At 34.5% G+C, this 20,997-nt stretch overlaps 1 protein-coding gene across 2 annotated transcripts in view; it reads left to right on the forward strand.

Annotated features, from left to right (window-relative positions):
• Positions 1-20,997, forward strand: part of SCAPER (S-phase cyclin A associated protein in the ER) — a 523,695-nt gene that overhangs the window by 128,431 nt on the left and 374,267 nt on the right. The window contains exons 9-14 of one of the 2 annotated variants that reach the window (XM_044917799.1): positions 5,206-5,468; positions 9,453-9,668; positions 14,409-14,579; positions 19,129-19,204; positions 19,399-19,516; positions 19,791-19,902. In XM_044917799.1, the coding sequence (XP_044773734.1) occupies positions 5,206-5,468; positions 9,453-9,668; positions 14,409-14,579; positions 19,129-19,204; positions 19,399-19,516; positions 19,791-19,902 (956 nt within the window). Of the gene's footprint in view, positions 1-5,205; positions 5,469-9,452; positions 9,687-14,408; positions 14,580-19,128; positions 19,205-19,398; positions 19,517-19,790; positions 19,903-20,997 lie in introns of both variants that reach the window. The other variant, XM_044917800.1, reaches the window with a different exon arrangement.

Genomic DNA, 20,997 nt, shown 5'->3' on the forward strand with positions numbered 1-20,997 from the left:
CCACCCGTACTGTACTGTCTTGATTACTCTTGCTCTGTGGTAAGCCTTACATTGAGTAGAGTAATTGCTTTTACTTTATTCTTCTCCTTAAAAATTGTTTTTAACTATTTTAGTACTGTCTTCCTATATAAATTTTAGAATAAGCTTCTCTAATATCTAAAAAAATGTTGCTGGGATTTTGATAGAAATTATATTAGAGCTATTGATCATTTTAGAGAGAACCAACATTTTTACTATGCTGAATTTTCTAATCAACATTTATTTTCTAATGAACATGGTATGTATTTCCATTTATTAGGTCTTTTTTTTCATCAGTCTTTTGTAATTTTTAGGATACACATACTGTACCTTTTTTGTTAGATTTATTACTAAATATTTCATTTTCTTCAGTGTAATTGTAAATTTTTTAAAAAGATTTTATTTATTTATTTGAGAGAGAGAGAGCAAAAGTAGAGGGAAGGGGTAGAGGGAGAGGGAAAAGGGGACTGCCCAATGAGCAGGGAGCCAGATGCAGGGCTGGATCCCAGGACCCTGGGATCATGACCTGAGCCGAAGGAGATGCTTAACTGAGTGAGTCACCTAGGCACCCCAGTGTAATTGTAAATTGTTTTTAATTTCAGTTTCCACATGTTCACTGTTAGTATATACAAATGCAATGGATTTGTGCATGGACCTATATCCTACAACTTTACTGAATTTATGAATAATTCTGGATATTTTATGTGTATTCCCTGGGGTTTTCTGTGTAGACAATCATATCATCTGAAATTAGGGACAGTTTTATTTCTTCCTTTGCTTTATTTTTTGTTCTTTAAGATCTTATTTATTCATTTGAGAGAGAGACAGAGCATGAGCAGGGCTAGGGGCAGAGGGAGAGGGAGGAGAAGCAGACTTCCGCTGAGCAGGGAGCCTGAGTCCGGGCTCAACACCAGTACCCTGAGATCATGACCTGAGACAAGGCAGATACATTAGGACTGAGCCACCCAGGTGCTCCTAGCTGTAGGCTTTTTGTAGATACTTTTTATCAAGTTGAGTAAGTTCCCCTATATTATAGTTTAATGAGTTTTTCTCTTGAATGGGTAAGAGAGTTTGTGAAATACTTTTTCTCTATCAGTTAATAAGATCATATGATTTTCCTTGTTTAGTCTGTTGACAGTCGTGGATTGCATTGAATTTTTTGAATGTTGAACCAGGTTTGCATACCTGAAATTAATTCCACTTGGTCATGGTTTGTAATTCTTTTTATACATTGCTAGATTTGATATGCTGATATTTTGTTGATGATTTTTACATTTAAGCTCATGAGAAATATTGTTATTTAGTTTTATTTTTATGTACTGTCTTTATGTGTTTTTGTATCAAGGTAAAACTAGGCTTATAACTTGGGGAGTATTCTCTCCTCTTCAATTTTCTGGAATAGTTTGTGTAAAATTAGTGTTAATCCTTTTAAAAGTGTTTTGTAGAAATTGCCAGAGAAACTGTCTGGGGCTGGAGATTTTTTGGGGGGAGCTTTTAAAGTACAAATTCAGTGTCTATAATAATTATGAGACTATTCAGATAGTCTATTTCATCTTGGTTGAGTTTTGGTAGTTTGTATTAACTGCAGAATTGGTCCATAGAAGTTTATTTTATAGAATGAATATGGTCTATCATACTGAATGTTTTGTATATATTTGAAAAAAATTTTTTTTACTGTTGTTGAATAGACTGTTCTTTATATGCTGTTTTTTCAAGTTGGTTGATTGTATGTTCAATTCTATATACTTGCTGATTTTATATCTAGTTCTGTCAATTCCTGGGAGTGAATTAGAAATCCCCAGATATAACTGTATTCTTCTCTTTTTCCTTTCAGCCTTATCAACTTTTTCTCTGTGTATCTTGAGTTTCTGTTTGGTATATATGAATTTAGGGATGTGTATCTTCATTGTGGAATGTATATATATATTATACATTATATACTGTATCTTTATTTCTTTAGTGGTTTTCTTTGCTCTGAAGTCTACTATATCTGATATTAATATAACTACTCCTTTCCTTATTAATGTTTGCACGGTGCATCTTTTTCTATACTTTCACTTTGAATTTACCTATGACCTTGTATTTAAGTGAATTTCTTGTAGATAACATATAACTCAATTGTATTTTTAAATATACTGTGCTAGTCTTTATCACTTGGTATATTTAGACCTTTTATAATTAAGGGTAATTATTGGTATGTTAGGGTAGGATATAGGCATGTCATTTTATTATTTTTCTGTTTTCTTTGTTTCTTTTTCTACTGTTTCCCTTTTTTTGCTTTCTTGTGGGTAACTTGGCCATTTTTTTATGATTCCATGTTGACATATTTATAGTGTTTTGGAGTATATTTTATTGTACAGTTTTTTTTATAGTTGTTGCCTTAGGTATTACATTGTACATATGTTAAGTTATCATACTCTACTGGCTTTGATGTTTACCACCATGAGTGAAATGTAGAAACCTTCTAATTGTTTCCCTTTATTCTCGCTACTTCTATATGTAACTGTCTTAATTATATTGTTTCCTACATCAAGTGGTGTTTTAATTTTTTGTTTTACTTTCAAACATGATTCAAGAAAATGAGAATAGTTTGTTTATCTCCATTTTTACTCATTTCAGTATTCCCTGTTTGATTTGTTTTAAACCGTCTTCTCTTACTCATTTTTCTTTAGGGAGCTTCCTTTAGCCATTCTTCAATGGCAGGTTTACCATTGATATGTTCTTTCAGTTTTTCCTTCATCTGAGAATGCCTTTATTTACTCTTCATTCCTGAGGGATATTTTCACTGGATATAGAATTTGCAACTGACATTCTTTCAGTCCCTGAAAAATGTGTCACTTCCTCCTAGCCAGCAATATTTCATACGAGAAATTTGCTGTCATTAGAATTTATGTTGTTCTATGGATATTTTTCCCTGTGGCTGCTTTCAATAATTTTTTTTTTCAATGGTTTAATTATGATGTGTCTTAGCCTGGGTTTGGGGGGACATATTTCCTAATTTCTTGAATCTGTAGTTTTATGTCTTTCATTAAGTTTGGCTCATTTTCAGCCATTCTTTCTTCACATACTTCTTTAGTTCTACACTCTCTCTCCTCTCCTTCTGGGACTCTGATGACACACGTTACCTCTTTTATTATTGGCCCACATGTCCCTGAAACTCTGTTCTTGTTCCCAGTGACACTTTCCCAGCAAAATTGGGGCACCACCTTTTACCATCTCCTTGGCTCCCCCTGGTGGTATATACTCATCTCTTCTTTGGGTCCCCCAGAGCTAGGGAGGGGCAAAGTGAAAGGAGGACAACTCACGCCATCTTGTTGCTGTAGAGTGAGGTGGGATCTTAGCTCCCTGCTTGGCCCTGTTGATACCATGGCAAGGGGCAGGGAGATCCAAGTGCCAAGTAAATCTGCCCTCCACCACTTCATTTTGTTGTATTAATGTTGGTCGGGTGGAAACTCAGCTTTCTACAGAGATCTGCTGATACTGGTGGAGGGGGAGAACAGAATATTGACTGGTCCCTATTTCACACTCTGCCTTTGATGCTGAATGGAAGTGGAGGCTGTGCTCACCATTGGGCCCTGCTGACCCTGGGGGTAGGGAGGACCACTTTCTACCAGTTCTGACTTCTACTGCGTCATTCAGTCTCATTTCTGCTCAGTGGGTTATGGAGGTTCATCTTCCCACTGGGCCACACTGACAGTAAGGGTGTGCGAAAGTGGAGTGATGAACAACTCCAGTTCCTGCTGTCTTATTTAGTTCTGTCAATGCCAGTTGGAGGTGGAAGTTCAACTCACCATTCAACTTTGCTGACACTACTTTGGTGGGGGAATTGGACCACTATCTGCTTCTGCTAGTTGGCAATGGAACTTCAGGTTCCCGCTTACCCTATTGAGACCATAGGCACAGGATTTCCATGGATCTTCAGCTGGAATAGAGTGAATATCTTCAAAAAGATTTTCTGTTTTGTTAGGCTCTTCTTTTCCCTGTCCTTTGGCTTGGCAAAACAGGTTTTGCTCATGCTTAGTTTGTTTATGCCTGTTGGTCCTTCAGAGTTGGAGGCTTGTATGGCGTCCTGTCTGGAGTATAATAAGGAAACCTCGAGAACTCACTGCTGTGCTGCTTTTTAAGTCTCAGGGTCTCTTGGCAGTCCTCGTACTTCTTTCTGTCTCTTAAAATCTTCCTAAATTTATTTTACATGTTTTGTCCAAGGCTTTCTCTCATAAGGAGGAGGACCTGGAGATGAAGGTGGGCTATTCCATCTTGGCCAGAACTGGAAGTCTTCGTATTAATTTTGAAAGAGTACAATTAGCCTATAAAATTTAAAAATTATAGCTATATACATCACTATAAACATATATACCTCAGGCTGTGACATTTTGAAATACTTCAGTGGAAGAGTCTTATTTATTTTAGGCTATTTTGCTGTGTGAACTTTGGACACAGGTCCTCAATTTCCTTGTATACGTGGTGAAATATTGGATTAGATCCTCTAGGATTCCTTCAATTCCTTCAATTAACAGTCTGTAGTCTTAATAGTTTTTTTTAAGCCAAATGTATGTCATTAGTACATTAGGATAGAGGAAAAAATCTTGGACTTTGGAGGTAGGCCTATGTTTGGATTTTGAAAGATAGAGAGGCAGTTTTTTTGTAACCAATGGGACATGGACACCAGAACCAATTTGTCTGGACTTGCATCTTGGCTTTACCTTTTCTGGGTGTGCAACCTTGGGAAATTACTTAATCTCTCTTTGTCTCATTTTTCTGAATGACAAATGGAGTAAATGAAATGACAAGTGATAGATTTTATCAATGATAAATTTGGGATGATAGTTCTGTATTACAGGGTTGTGAAGATTAGGAGTTATTCTGTGTAAAACACTTGGAACAGTGTTAGCGTATAGTATACACTGTATAAATGTTTATTATTACTTTCTGACTCTGTGGCCTTATATCAGTCTTAATCTGAATCTCAGTTTTGTCATTTGTAAAATAGGGAAATATTTGTGTAGTTGTATTAGATATTACACATGCACATACACACACACATTATGCTTTGCACAATAATTAGTGTCATGTTTGTATATTAGTTACATTTAATGGGAATTAGATTGGAAAATGTTTTTATTTTATAGATTTTTGAAAATATCATCTAAAGAAATCTTGATTTATTTCCTTCCCTCAACTGCATAGAACGGAAAGATGCTGAAGGATGGGAGACTGTTCAAAGAGGAAGGCCTGTTCGTTCACGATCAACAGCAGTGATGACAAAAGTTTCAGTAGCAACAGAAACATTAAGGTCAAAGGATGACAGTGATAAAGAAAATATACATCTTTTACCTGATGAAAGCATACGGAAAGGTGAATTTCCTGGAGATGGACCTTCTAATACTATAGAATCTCGGTCCAAAGACTCCTTACACTCTTGTGACCATCCTCTTGCTGAAAGAACCCAGGTAGTACATTCTGAAAATCCTTTTATTGCCTTTTTATAAAAGATATGTCTATGCTGGAATGTCTTATTTTCCTACTTAACTTTTTATTGTGAAATATTTCAGATCTCAAGAAAAGTTACATGAATGAACAATGAACCCTCCTATACCTTTTACCTAGATTCACAGATTAACATTTGTCTCATTTTTTTCTTTTCTCTCTATATTGATATATCAAAAACACATATTGTATGCTAAACATTTGAGAGTAATATGCAAACATCATAACCATTCACTTAAATAATCTCCAAGGAATAAAGAAACTCTTACTTAACCATTTTAATTGTAAAATTCAGGGAATTTAGCATCTATGTAGTGTTTTCACTTAATTTATAATTCATATTCACATCCCAGTAATTTCCTTATAGAATTTTTTCCCTGAGCCAGGATCCAATCTAGAATCACACATTGTATTTAGCTTTTTTTTTTTAAATATCTTTCACCTGGGACAGTTTTTCAGTTTATTTTTGTCTTTCACTGTTAATGTTTTTGAAGAATACTTTGCATTTCTTATTTTGTAGAATGTTTTTCAGTTCATTATCCAAGTTAGCTTATGTATTTTTTTTTTAAAGATTTTATTTATTTGAGAGAGAGAATGAGAGAGAGAGAGCACATGAGAGGGGGGAGGGTCAGAGGGAGAAGCAAACTCCCTGCTGAGCAGGGAGCCTGATGCGGGACTCGATCCTGGGACTCCAGGATCATGACCTGAGCTGAAGGCAGTCACTTAACCAACTGAGCCATCCAGGCACCCTAGCTTATGTATTTTTTTTTTTATACTTTATTAAAATACTGAGTTTATTTCACATGTATATTTTTGTCTCCCCACCATTTCCATTTGTCTGACCACCACTACTACTATGTCCTATCATAACATTCCATACATACTTAAAACCACTAGCTTATGTATTTTTGATAGAAATAAAGTGATTGCCCTTAGAGGGCATTTAGAGGCATAGGATATTAGTTTGCCCAAGTTTGTTGATTACTTGTTTTAAGTGGTATCCTACTGCTTCATTTGGAGTGTTATTAAAAATGATGATGAAAGAAAGGATCTTTTGGACTTGCTCTCCTTTTATGTCCTGCAATTCAAGTGTAGAGTAATTTCCTAATATTTAATACAGTTCTTTAAAGCTGATATTCTAGGTATTTCTATTAGTCCATTTGAAATTTATTTTACTTCCTTGATGAATGAATTTTTCAGGTATTTGTTTACATAAAGATTCATGTTCAACTAGTATAATTTTATGTAAAATGAAATATAAGAGATATTCTTTGATATGACAAGTATAAAAGTTGAAAAATAGTTACATTTTTCGATTTGGAATAGTATCTGCTTTTTAAAGTGTTCTCTCTTTACCTCTAGGATATTTATTTTTATTGGAAACTGTACTCAACTTCCATGTTTTTGTTCTTAATAATGATAATGGCTCTTAATTATACATTGTTCCTGATGTTCTGTAACTCTTTAATGTATATATGCCTATGTGAGATTGGAAGTTCCTTGTGAACAGTGTCTTATGTTGCCTTTTAATTTCCCACATTATGGGGCACCTGGGTAGCTCATTCATTAAACGTCTGCCTTCATTCAGCTCAGGTCATGATCCCAGGGTCCTGGGATGGAGCCCCGCATCGGGCTCCCTGCTAAGCAGGAAGCCTGCTTCTCCCTCTTCCACTCCCCCTGCTTGTGTTCCCTCTCTTGCTGTCTCTCTCTGTCAAATAAAATAAATAAAATCTTAAAAAAAATAATTTCCCACATTATGGAGCAAGTCCTAAACACATAGGAAATAATCAGTACTTTTGTTGGATATACCTTTAAGAAACCTTTTAATGTTAAACTTGATGAAGAAATCTCTCTCTTTTTTAAAATTGGTTTTCTTTTTTTTTTTTTTTAGTTTATTTTATTTATTAGAGTGAGCCTGTGCACATGGGGGGGAGGGACACAGGGAGAAGGAGAGACTCTCAGGCAGACTCCCCGCTGAGCACAGAGGGCTTGATCTTATGATCCTGAGATCATGACCTGAACTGAGATCATGACCTGAACCGAGATCAAGAATCAGACACTTAACCCTCTGGACCACCCAGGTGCCCCAAGAAATCTTTTTATATCACTTAGCATATAGTTCAGCTTCGTTCATCCTCATTTTTATGGCCTCTACTTGGGACTGCATCTTGGTAATAGCATTTTTAATTTTGGCCTGACTAGATTTTAGTTCTTTTATCTCTATGGTAAGGGATTCTCTAGTGTATTCTATGCTCTTTTCAAGCCCAGCCAGTATCTTTATAATCGTTGTTTTAAATTCTACTTCAGACATCTTACTTATGTCTTTATCGATTAAATCTCTGGCAATGAGTACTACCTCCTGTTCTTTTCTTTTTGTGTGAATTTCTCCATCTTGTCATTTTGTCCAGTAAAGAAAAGAAAGAAAGAGGAAAACCAGTAATAACAACAAAGACAACAGAAAAAAAATCACTTTTTGCTAACGTATATTTTAGCTATAAAATTTAACAATATAATAATTATACTGGTTTTGTGTAATGAATAAATTTACATGATTTGGGATTTTAGGGATAACCCATACATACAGCTTTTGAGTAATTAAAGTATTGCTAAAATATTTCAATATAAAAAGTTCATTGCTGTTGGTGTCTAAGCTAATTGATAACATTTGTTTTTTCCACTTTATTCTAAAAATGGAATTAGCATATTTATATATTTTTTCAACATTACTTTATAGCTTAGCTTTGGTTTTGTTGTATAAATGATATTGATTTTTTAACAAACAGGGTTGACTATATTGTAAACATCAGTAATGTTAATATAAATATTGCCAAGAAGATTATAAACTGTGGTGACTAATGTATAGATAATGTCGATAGTAATATAAACAATGTGATACAACTTAAATAATACTTACACTAAAATCAACACTTTGAGACACTTTTAAGTTTTGACCAATAGTAGGATTTTTAAAGTAGTTTATAAGACTTGACAAAGTTTAATATTTATATAAATAATCAAAATGGGAGTTTTATAGCCACTGCAATGTTTATCTAATGTGATTTAAATAGTGTGAGTGGATTTTAAATTCACAATTTTAGATTTTAGTTCTACTTGGAGCTCATTACTCTGAATATAATTGGAAAACACAGCAGCGTTCTTTCTATACTCTGTTATGTGAAAATAAAAACTTGTTTCTATTTACTAAATTGGAAAGTTAAAAAAAATGGATATGTATTTGGCCTAAGACAATATGTTGTTTGACTTAGTTTTCCTATCTCTGTTAGTTATGTGTTAAATATTCCTAAAGGGTAATGGGGAGGATATGGAAATCTAGATAGGAATTACATAATGGATGAGACTTCATGCTCAGGTATATTATATTTTTTATGGTATATTTCTCTTTTAGATCTGAGAATTGGTATTGTGTACCATGTGGTTTTACATGAAAGATACTTTAAGGTTTGTTAATGTTATTTAAAGAGAGCAAATGTCATGTTTTGAATAAAATGCCCTCAAAGTGTATATTTTGGTGAAAAGTGCCTTCATTTGATAATAGACAGACAACTTTTGGAAAAACCATGTAAATACCTTTAGTTATTTGAATATAAGACAAAGTATTATACTTGTGACTAGAATTTCTTTTGTGAGCTATGTGAAATAAAGAATCAGCCTACTAAAATAAAATGTAATTATAATATAGCTTTATTTCATAAAGCATTTCAGACAGTGCCCTATGCATAGTAGGTGTGCAAATAAAATTTGTTGCTGCTTAATGTTTCTTTTTCTTTTTTTAAACTTGAAACATAAAAAAGGACGAATGAGTTGTCTGTCAGCCAGTAAACTACTTTTTTAGTTGATAGATTTAGTATAATCAGTTTTTCTAGAATGGAGTAGTTTGTGAGTATTTTTTATTATCTCTGATTCATTCTGTAAATGTGTTTTGTTAGTTCACAGTGAGTACATTGGATGATGTCAAGAACTCTGGCAGTAGTACTTTACAAGACAGTTCTGTGCGAACTTCTGAAATACCTGCTGTTCACATTGATACGGAGTGTGTTTCAATTACTCAGCAAGCTGACACACCTCCTTTGCAAGCAAATGACATGTTTTCAGCAGAGAAAGCAGGGATAGAAAGTGAAATGGACCCTTCAGATATTTCAAATGTGAGTGCTGCTAACTTGGTAAGAACAACTTATCAGAATTCTGAGTAAATACATTAAAAGGGCATAAACCCTAATAATAAAAATAAATTGTGTTGTGTATTATTTTAATACTTTATAAAGCATTTTATATGTGTTATTTCATTTTAACTTTTTATTCTTATAGCAAGATTTTGATATAGTTAAGATTCTATTTGTTTTGTAGAGGAAGAAGATGAGACTGTCCAAGTTAAATAACTATTGCTAAAATCATTCATTTTGTGATTTGATCAAATGTTCTTTAGTCTGGCATTAAGAAACTAAACCAGTAATAATAAAGTCTTCCATGCAGCATCTAGCACTCTGATGGATGGGAAATGCTGCCTACTGGACTTTTAAAAATTCTCTTGTTAGTACTTTAAATAGCCTCTATCATTTGCTTGGCGTTGGTCTTTAAGATGAAATTTATTCACCATTCCCGTTGCAGAACCTTTAAAAATGCATTGATTTGGAATTATAGGTTTATGTTTTTGGATGACTGCTTATTTGTCCTCATGTCTTTTTGTTTCTCACTTTAGTATTAAGATACTTGACCTGAGGATAATCCAGAATGGGTCATTCTAATTTAAAAGTAACTTTCAAAAGAAGTAGGCACATATAAACATTTGTTGAGAAAAATTACTCAAATTTTATTTTTTAAATGGCTACTGTATACTATAGTTTTCTTCAAAACTTAATGCCTCATCATGCTGAAAGATGCTATCAACAGATGGTATTAGACCAAATTTTACATTTCATAAACATAATAACGTTAGATACAGATGAAACTTGATAAGGGTTAAGGGAAAAATGAAGGTTGTAGTAATAAGAAAAACATTTAAATTTTTAAAATAAGGAATAAAGAGCAAATTGTATTTTAACTTGGCTCTTTTAGTGTGACTGTTTTTAAAAATTTGAATATAATTATGGTCATATAAATACTAAACTTAATGTATGGGATAGAAATTGATCATTTTTATATTTTTTATTTTCATAGCTAGATATCATATTAAATTATTTATTTTGTGGGGGCGCCTGGGTGGCTCAGTTGGTTAAGCGACTGCCTTCGGCTCAGGTCATGATCCTGGAGTCCCAGGATCGAGTCCCTGCATCGGGCTCCCTGCTCAGCAGGGAGTCTGCTTCTCCCTCTGACCCTCCCCCCTCATGCTCTCTCTCTATCTCATTCTCTCTCTCAAATAAATAAAATCTTTAAAAAAAAAATTATTTTGTGAATTGATTCTGTGAGAATCAAATTTCAAAAGAGGAAAAAATCCTATACTTAAATAAGCATTAAATAAGTATTTAAAAATTCTTCTTTCATCCATTTTATTTTGATCACATATGTAAATAAATCTTGTGGTAGAATATTAAAAACTCTTGGTTATTTTAAGGATCAGATTTACATACTTTACATACTCTGCTTTAAATATGAATGTTAATATATTCTTAGAGTTGTTAGAGGAATTTTAACTAAACTAAGATTTTAAAAAATTTTGTTTTTGGATTTGCCTTGGCAGAGATAAGTCCTTGGCTTGCTCTAGATATGTACCTCTTTGTTTAGGTTCTCAGTGGGGGATTATAGAGAATTGCTGCAGTGATGAGAGAACGGTTTTCTTTTCTTTCTTAATACAGTATCATCATGTAGCTGGTTAAAGGTAAAAATTCTGCAGTTCTCTTATTTAACAGAAATTTTGGTAAAAAAATGACTGTTAAAACCTTTCTATTTAAGGTCAAGTTTTGCCACTATTGTAAAAACGTGCTAATATAAAACCTAGGTACACTGGATCTATGTTTTTAGATTTACTAAAATTTCAAATTTTAATGAAAATTTGGAAATTAAAAAAAATTATATATGTAGATATTTATTTGAATTTCACAGTGTGAAAATACTAAAAGTTGTATATGGGTTATTGAATCATAATTTCATCCATAAGCTCTACTACTACATTAAAATCTTTTCAGGTCTTCAGAGACTAAATAGAAATGTACTCTGGGGAAGATAAAATTGGGAGAGCAAATAGGCTCACGTGAGAACTTACTTTCTGCAAAGTTATATATATTCAACTTTAATATTTGGATTTTTAAATTGTTCTTAAGTTGTAAGGTCTTTGTTGCACATTAACAGCAGTCAGTTTGTTAATATTCTAGGGTTTATAGAGAAAAAGCTTATAATGCAAAGAATTAGTCTCTCATCTAAACTCCCTCCCCCTGTTCTATTCCCCAGGGGCAATCTTTTGGGTTTTGGTGGGGCAGATTCTCAAGAGGGGAGGTGGAAGTGGGGGAGGAAAGGGAAAGCATTAATAAAGATACCAGTGCCCAGCTCCACTCCAGACCAATTCAGTTATAAGTTGGGGCTCAAGCATTTGCATATTTTGATACCTCTATAGAGATATAATTGATTTTCAGTAAACTTCAGGTATCTAAAATATATAAATTGTTAAAATTTTGATGTGTTTATACCTATAAAAACATCGCTACAATCAAGAAAATGAACATAATGATTTCCTCCAAAAGTTTTCAGATTTCCCTTAGTAATCCCTCCCTTCTCTCCTTCCTGGTATTTCCTTCCCAGGTCATCACTGTTCTGCTCTCATTATATATTGATTGGCATTTTCAGAACTTTATGTAAATGGAGTAGTATAATCTTTTGTTTGGCTTCTTTTACTCAGCGTAATTATTTTGAGGTTTATCCATGTAGTTGCGTGTACTAATAGTTCATTCTTTTACTGTCTTTAGGAGTATTCTGCTGTAGGCATGTAACACAGTACATTCATCCACACAGAATGTTCATGCATTCAGTTGTGGACAGATGTTTGAGTCATTTCCAGTTTCTCTATTATGAATAATGGCACCATGAATGTTTGTCTTTGTTTTGAACATATGTTTTCATTTCTTCTACAAAGATACCTAGAGGTCAGTTTTGTTGAGAGTGTTGTTCAGGTCTCTTAGATCCATGCTTTTTCAATACATGTTCTATCAGTTGAGAAACGGGTATTGAAATCTCTGAATATAACTGTGAAACTGTTTCTTTTTTTTAATACAACTTTATTGAGATAAAATGTACATAACATACAATTTACCCATTTAAATTTTACAATTTGATATTTTTCAGTATGTTCACAGAGTTGTGCAACAATCACCATGATCAGTTTTAGGACACTTTCATCACTACAAAAAGAAACCCAGTACCAATTAGCAGTCACTCCCTTTCAACCCTAGATAACCACAGATCTGCTTTCTGTCTCTGTATATTTGTCTGTTCTGAACATTTCATTGAAATGGAATATAATATGTGGTCTTTTGTGACTGGCCCTTCACTGGGCATGGTGTTTTCAAGGTTCATTGATGTTTTAGCCTTCATTCCTTTTTGTGGCCAAATAATACTCCATTATATGGATATGCCACATGTTATCCATTTATCAGTTGAAGGACATTTGGGCTGTCTCCTTTTTTTGGCTGTTATAAATTATGCTGCTTTAAATGTTTGTATGTATGTTTTTGGTGGATATATGGTTTCATTTCTTCGGGGTAAATACCTAGGAGTGGAATTGTTGGGTCATGTGGTAACTTTACGTTTCACCTTTTTGAGGAATTATCAGACTGTTTTCCAAACTGGCAGCACCTTTTTACATCCCCCTTAAGTTTATTTACTTTTGCAGTTCTGTCCATTTCTGCTTCATGTATTTTGAATCTCTGTTATTAAGTCCATAAATAGTTAGGTGTGTTTTGTCTTTTTGATGAATTAACCCTTTTATCATTATGAAATGACCTTTCTTATCCCTCCTGATATTTTTGCTGTGAAATCTGTGTCTGATATTAATACTTCAGTTTTCTTTTGATTAGTGTTAGCATTGTAGCACTTTCACTTGTAATCTGTTTATATTCTGATATTTCAATTGAGTTTCTTTTGGGCAGCATATGTTTGGATCTTGCTTTTTATCCCATTTGACAATCTCTATTAATTGAGGCATTTAGACTATTCCAGTCCAAACTATTGATTATTGATATGGTTCCTTTAAGTATACCATCTTACGATTTGTTTTCTCTTTGACTCATCTGTTCTTCACCCCCTTTTTCTTCTCTTTCTCCCTTCTTTTGGATTAATTATGTTTAATAATTCCATTTTATCTGCTTTGTTGGCTTATTAGTCACAACTCTTTGTTATTTCAGTGTTTACTGTAGAGTTTCTAGTATACATTTTTAGCTTATCATATGGATTTATTAGTTAATGATTTGGATGCATATTATTTGTATTTTTTTCTAATGCATATTTTTAAGTTAGATCTCTATGTTCGTAAAGTAATATCACCATTACAGAATAAAATCTTTCTGTGTTCCTTTTATATATATATTTTTTTTCTTTTGTTTTAAAGATATTTGATCTACAACTGTTTTGAATTTTGGCACTCAAACTAAATTCATACTTTGACATTCATAATACCTGTTATTTGTATAACTTCACAGTTTCTCATACAGAGCAGTCTGATAAAGAAGGTAAGTCATGGATTATTGTACCATTTTGTGGAATACAATATATGCTCTTGGTTTTAAGAAGTATCCAAGTCACACAGGTAGCATGTGGTTGAACCTATACTGAACCCCACTTTTTATAATTCCAGATCAGTGTTTTTTGTATACTGTTGAGTGTGTCATTAGAACATAAAGAAGTGATTACTTAACTTTCCACTCAACTGATCATTCTTTTGTTTATTTTTAATTTTATAGTCCATGGCAGAAGTTCTTGCTAAAAAAGAGGAGCTAGCAGATCGTCTAGAAAAGGCCAATGAAGAAGCCATTGCTAGTGCTATTGCTGAAGAGGAGCAGTTAACCAGAGAAATTGAAGCAGAAGAAAACAATGATATTAATATTGAAACCGACAACGACAGTGATTTTTCTGTGAGCTTTTATTTTTTTTTATTTTTTGTTATTTTTAATTCCACTGTAGTTAACATACAGTATTATATTAGTGTCAGGTGTACAATATAGTGATTCAATAATTCTTTACATTATTTATTGTTCATCATGGTAAGTATACTGTTAATCCCCATCATCTATTTCATCCCCCCTGCCTAAATGAGTACCCTCAGTTTAAGGTATTTTTTTTTCCAACAACAGCATTTTTTACTTGAAGCATACTGCAGAACACATGTTCTAAAAGATATATATAAAATATTCCATCCAAGAAAAATAGAATACACATTTTCTTTAAGTACACACAGAAGAATCCCCTGGCTAAATCACATAAAAAGAGACATAACAAATATTAGAAATTTAAGAAGACTGGGATCATACCAAGTATATTTTCTCTCCACAGTGGTACAAAACTAAAGATCAACAATAAAACAAAGTTGGAAAATCTACCATGTATATATTAACACACTACTGCACAAGCAATGGGCCAAATAAAATCAAATGGCAAATCAAAATATGTCTCAAAACAAAAGAAAAAGAAAACACTATGTTCCAAAACCTATGGGATGCAGTAAAAGCAGATGTTACAGTGAAATTTATGCTATAAACACTTGCATTAAGAAAAATAGTTGAAGTAAACAACTTAACATTACACGACAAGGAAGTAGAAAAAGAAGAAACTTAGCTGAGATTTAGTAGAGGAGGGAAATAACAAAGAAAATCAGAAATAAATAAAATAGAGACCAGAATAAACAGTCACATAACATTGAAAGTCATTACCAGTTCCCCCCCCCAAAAAGAAACAAAATTGGCAATGCTTTAACTATATTAACAAAGAAAAAAAATGAAGACTCAAAAACCAAAATGAGAAATGGAAGAGGAAACAATACAACAGATGATAATAGATTAGTATAAAAAATTATATACTAACAAATCAGATAACTTAGGGAAAAAAAGGCAATTCCTAAAACCCACAGGTTACCAAGATTGAATCATGAATCTTGAATCCAGAAAGTAAGAAATCTTCTTAGACCAATGACAAGAATGAAAGTTGAATTGGGAATCCGAAATCCCTGAGCAGAGAAAAGCCCAAGACCACATGGTTTCATTGGTGAATTCTACCAAACATGAAAAAAAAAATTAATGACAATCTTTGTCAAATCTTACAAATAATGGAATAGAGGGAACACATTTGGAATCATTCCACGAGGCCGGTACTACCCTGATACCAAAAAAGGATAAAAATAATACAAGAAAAAACGTCTAGTTTGTCTTATATAAGTATTGTATGATAATGTTTTTCCACCACCTCACTTTGAATCTGCAAGTGTCTTTAGGTCTAAAATGAGTCTCTTATAGGCAGCATATAGATGGCTCTTGTTTTTTTTTAATCCATTCTGACACCCTATTTCTTTTGATTGGAGTGTTTGGTCCATTTACATTCAAAGTAATTATTGATAGATATATATTTATTGCCATTTTATTACTTCTTTTGTTGTTTCTGGAGATTTTCTCTGATCCTTTCTTGTCTTTGTCACTTTTGATCTCTCCTTTACACTGGAAGAGTCCCCTTTAATAATTCTTGCAGGGCTGGTTTAGAGGTCATGAACTCATTTAGTTTTCATTTGTTTGAGAAACTCTTTATCTCTTCTTCTAAATTATAGCCTTGTTGGATAGAGTATTCTTGGCTGCAGGTTTTTTCCATTTAGCGCGTTGGCTATAGCATGCCACTGCCTTCTGGCTTGCTAGGTTTCTGTTGAGAAATCTCTAGCTAGCCTTATGGTTTTCCCTTGTAAGTTAAAGACTTCTTTTGTCTCACTGCTTTTGAGATTCTTTGCTTTATCACTATATTTTGCAAATTTAATTACAGTATGTCTTGGTGTAGGCCTGCTTTTGTTGATTTTGATTGGAGTTCTCTGTGCCTCCTGGATTTGGATGTCCGTTTCCTTCCCCAGATTAGGGAAGTTTTCTGCTATTATTTCTTTAAATAAATTTTCTGCCCCTTTTTCCCTCTCTTCTTCTTCTGGGACTCCTATAATAACAGATGTTTTTCCATTTGATGGAGTCACTGAGTTCCTAAATCTATTCTTGTGTTGCATAATTCTTCTTTCTCTTTTGTTTGGCTTCATTATTGTCCATTATTTTATCTTTGAGGTCACTAATTCATTCCTCTGCTTCTTCCAGCCTGCTGTTCATTGCTTCAAGTCTGTTTCCCATATCACTTATTTCATTCTTCATCTCTGATTGATTCTTTTTTTAAACTTTTTTATCTCTGTTGTAAGGGTCTCACTGATGTCTTCTGTTCTTTTCTTAAGCCCAGTGAGTATCCTTATGATTGTTGTTAAATTCTCCATCAGGCATGTTATTTATATCTGTTTTGCTTAGATCTCTGGCCATGGCCTTATCTTGTTCTTTCATTTGGGATAAATTTCTCCATCTTGGCAATTTGTCTAAGTCTCTGCCCTCTTTCCTATGTTAAAAAAAGCCAGTTGTCTTCTTCTCCTGAAAGTAATGGCCTTCTGAAGAAGAGGTCATGTAGTGCCTTGGGTCTGGAACTTCATGGAGTGTCTCTGGTATGTGCTGTGTGTGCTGTGCTTTTGTGTTTTGGCTGCTCTATCCTTCAGGCCAGTTGTCTGCAGAGGCTCTCCTTGCCTGCTGGGGACAGTGTTTGATCCCTGGCCTGAATGTGTTGAGTTTTAACCAGATGTGCTCTGGTGTGCTTGTGAATTGATACCTGACACCAACTCTACCAGAACTGAGCCTTGCAGAACTCTCTGGTCAGGAGATGTGATATGGGCAGGGGTTTATGCTGATCTTCTGTGGGGAGGGGCCTACCATGCTGGGACTAAGGCAAGCTTGACTGACAAGTACCGTTCTGCCAGAGTGCAGGGGTGTGGGGCTTGGTGTAAGCAAAGTAGGCAGCCAGTGTTGGTGCTGAGCTGCTTCCCTTAGATGGCTCTGTGTTTATGCTGAGGGATGGGGAAGAGAAATGGCTCCATTTAGCTCTTTTGTTCCCAGAGAGGCATCTCTGTGAACACTGTGCTGCATCTCAGGGAAATGCTCTTAGAATAGCGAATAATCTCCCTACTGTGTGCCCCAGGTGTTCTTCAGATCACTATTTCCACACTGTCTGCCCCTGGTTTTTTGCCTGTCTTCTCTCCAGGAGCAGGGCTGTGCCGTCTGGGCTCCATCCCAGCCAAGCTGCTGACTTTTTTTTTTTTTTTTTAAAGATTTTATTTATTTATTTGACAGAGACAAAGAGGGAACACAAGCAGGGGCAGAGGGAGAGGGAGAAGCAGGCGCCCCACAGAGCAAGGACCCCGACGTGGGGCTCGATCCCAGGACCCTGGGATCATGACCTGAGCCAAAGGCAGACGCTTAACGACTGAGCCACCTAGGCGCCCCAAGCTGCTGACTTTTAAAACTCCAAATCTTTAAGCCCTGCTGGTTTCAAGAACTCACAGAATTCAGCCCCTCTTATTTTCCAAGCCAAAGGCTTTGAGAAAACGTTCTCCTTTTGCATTCCCCTGTGTGCTTGTTGCTCTCTCTCACCCTTCCCTGTGACCAGGGCTCCCTCCCCTCTGCAGTACCTGCAGTCTGATCCATTTCTCCCCTAAACCATGTGTCTGTACTTCCCACCTTCTTCAGTGTGACCTCTTCTCTCCCTTTAGTTGTAGAGTTTGTCCTGTCAAGTCTACAGGCTGATTTCTGGGGGATGATTTGATAGTTATCTAGTTGTGTTCCTGGGACGAGATGAGCCTACGGTCCTCCTACTTCACCGCTACCTTGGGTTCTTCTGCGACCTTTTAGAATTTTTAACATAATTATTCAAAAAACTACATTTAGAAATAAAATTCATAGGCCCAGAAGGACTTAGAGTTGATGCAAAAACAATAGGAAATCTTTCTTTAGCACTTCACCATAACGAAGTGTTTTTATATATAATTCAGTTGACAAGTTGAAAGTTGCTGTTCTCATTTTACAAATCGATAAATTGAATCTTCAAAAAAGTAAGAACATTACTTGATTTTAATTGCAGAGATTGAAATAGAATCTAAGGTATTTTACTTTTTTCTGTTCAACTAATAAAAAGTAAATGATACATGCCTTGCTGTCACTAAGCACTCAGATATATATGTTGCTAAGAGGGACTTCTTACAGAATGGAAGTAACTATAAATGTTTCAAATATTTTTCTATTAAATTTTAATACCCAGAGAATAATCTGGAGCTCTTCTCATGTGTACTATGAATATAGCAGAGTTATGTGGTAATAGTATGAGGCCAATATGTTTCTTTTAAATTTACTTGATTTGTCTCTGCTGTTAATGAAACGTAGGGTTGTCTTCCTCTTAAAGTGTATAGACTATAGTATTTTGGTGATTATTGTAACTATAAAAGGTATATAGCTTTTTTCTGGTTTTGAACTGTTTGTTAAATGTATTAGTAACAGGAATATTACATCTGCAGTTCATTTTTTAAGGTTATAACTATGTTCAAATATTTGTTTTTCACTTTTCCTTATTACATTTTAGGCCAGCATGGGCAGTGGGAGTGTATCTTTCTGTGGTATGTCTATGGACTGGAATGATGTCCTTGCAGATTATGAAGGTATTGTGTGTGTGTGTGTGTGTGTGTGTGTATAGCTAGAAGGATTTAAAGTAGATTATCTTACTAAATGGAGTTTATGTATAAAATAAATTTCGAGTGGAAATGCTGATGCCTTTTAAAAGTCTGTTCTCAAATGTTGGTTTTATAGAAATATGTGGTTAAACAGTTACATTGGTTTTCTTTTTTCTGGGCAGCTCGTGAAACTTGGCGCCAAAATACATCATGGGGGGATATTGTAGAGGAGGAACCTGCTAGACCTCCAGGCCATGGAATTCACATGCATGAAAAACTTTCCTCACCATCTCGTAAAAGGTCTGGCCTTCGAAAATTAATGTGAAATGTTTCACAGGAGGGAAACTAGCTACTCTTGACTACTAAATAGAGTTGCTAAACAACATTTTAAGGCACATTACTCAGGATAGTTACAGATTCATTGAAAAGTGACAATGTTTTCCTGAAATGTTAGGCCAGAATTAGTTTTGTATACTTTTTATATTTATTTTAGGAATGTTGAAGACTAAAGAAGATATTTTTGGCTTTATCATGTAAACATTTGTGTCTTCTGTCCACTTGTTTGTATTAATAGAACAATTGCAGAATCTAAGAAGAAACATGAAGAAAAACAAATGAAAGCACAGCAGCTAAGGGAAAAGTTACGTGAAGAGAAAACATTAAAGCTTCAGAAATTATTAGAAAGGGTGAGTTTTTAATATAAAGAAAATTCTGATAGCCTTAAATTATTGGGCTGATTTTTAACTTGACTGTTTTTTTCTTTTTCTTTTTTTGGTTTAAGAGAAGCTAGCAAAACTATAAAAAGAATTAAATTTTCTAGTAAACAAAAGCATTTCTACCTATACAATTACAGAAGGTTACCTGCAAAAAAGAAAAAAATGGACATTTCTCAATTAGCTAGTAAGTTGATGTTTGCAGAGTTGGCATGGATTATTGAAGCTGCACTTTGTCTTTTGCCATTTTCATGGGGGCGTTTCTTTGGGGAGTCTTGTGGACAGTGTAGGATGAATTGGTAGGATAGTTTTGAGCCTCAGATTATCAGGTTTGAATAAGTGGGGCACTAATTGAATTTATAGAAGAGATTCTTAAAGTAGTGTAACTTCTGATCAGGGTGATATAGTGGGAAGAACATGGGGTCTAGAGATGGCCAGGCAGGGGTCAAATTCCGTTTTTACCACATGATAAAATATGCCCTGGGCTAGTTACTTGACAATGTTGCATTTCAGTTTCTTTATTTATAAAATGACAATTATAATTATTAACTTGATACAATGATTAAATGTGGCCAGTATGTATAACAGTGCATGGTGTTAGGATGGCTGTTGCTCATTGTATGGTCATTCTTATTATTACTTCAACATGGCAGATATAGGTGAGTACTGTATTAGTTATGTATGTGTGCTGTATAACAAATGACCTCAAAACTTACCCACTTAAAACAACAGATGTTTATTAGCTCACAATATCTGTGGGCAAGGAAACTGGGAGTGACTTGCCTAATGATTTTTATTCGGAGTCTGAGTTTGCAGTCATGCTGTTGGCTGGGGTCAGTCATTTGGAACTGTAGGATCCGCTTTTGGACTCACTCATGTGGTTGTAGGCAGACTTCAGGTCCTCTTTACCAGTTGGCCATAGACTTCAGTTATTTGCCATGTGTACCTTTCCACAGCCCAAGTGTCCTCATAACATGGCCACTGGCTTCCCCACAGAAAATAGTCTAGGAGAAAGGGAGGCAAGGAGGAGGGGATGGAGATGGAGATGGAGAGAAGGAAAGAATAAAT

The sequence above is a fragment of the Neomonachus schauinslandi genome, chromosome 9, assembly GCF_002201575.2.
Source record: "Neomonachus schauinslandi chromosome 9, ASM220157v2, whole genome shotgun sequence".
NCBI lineage: Eukaryota > Metazoa > Chordata > Mammalia > Carnivora > Phocidae > Neomonachus > Neomonachus schauinslandi.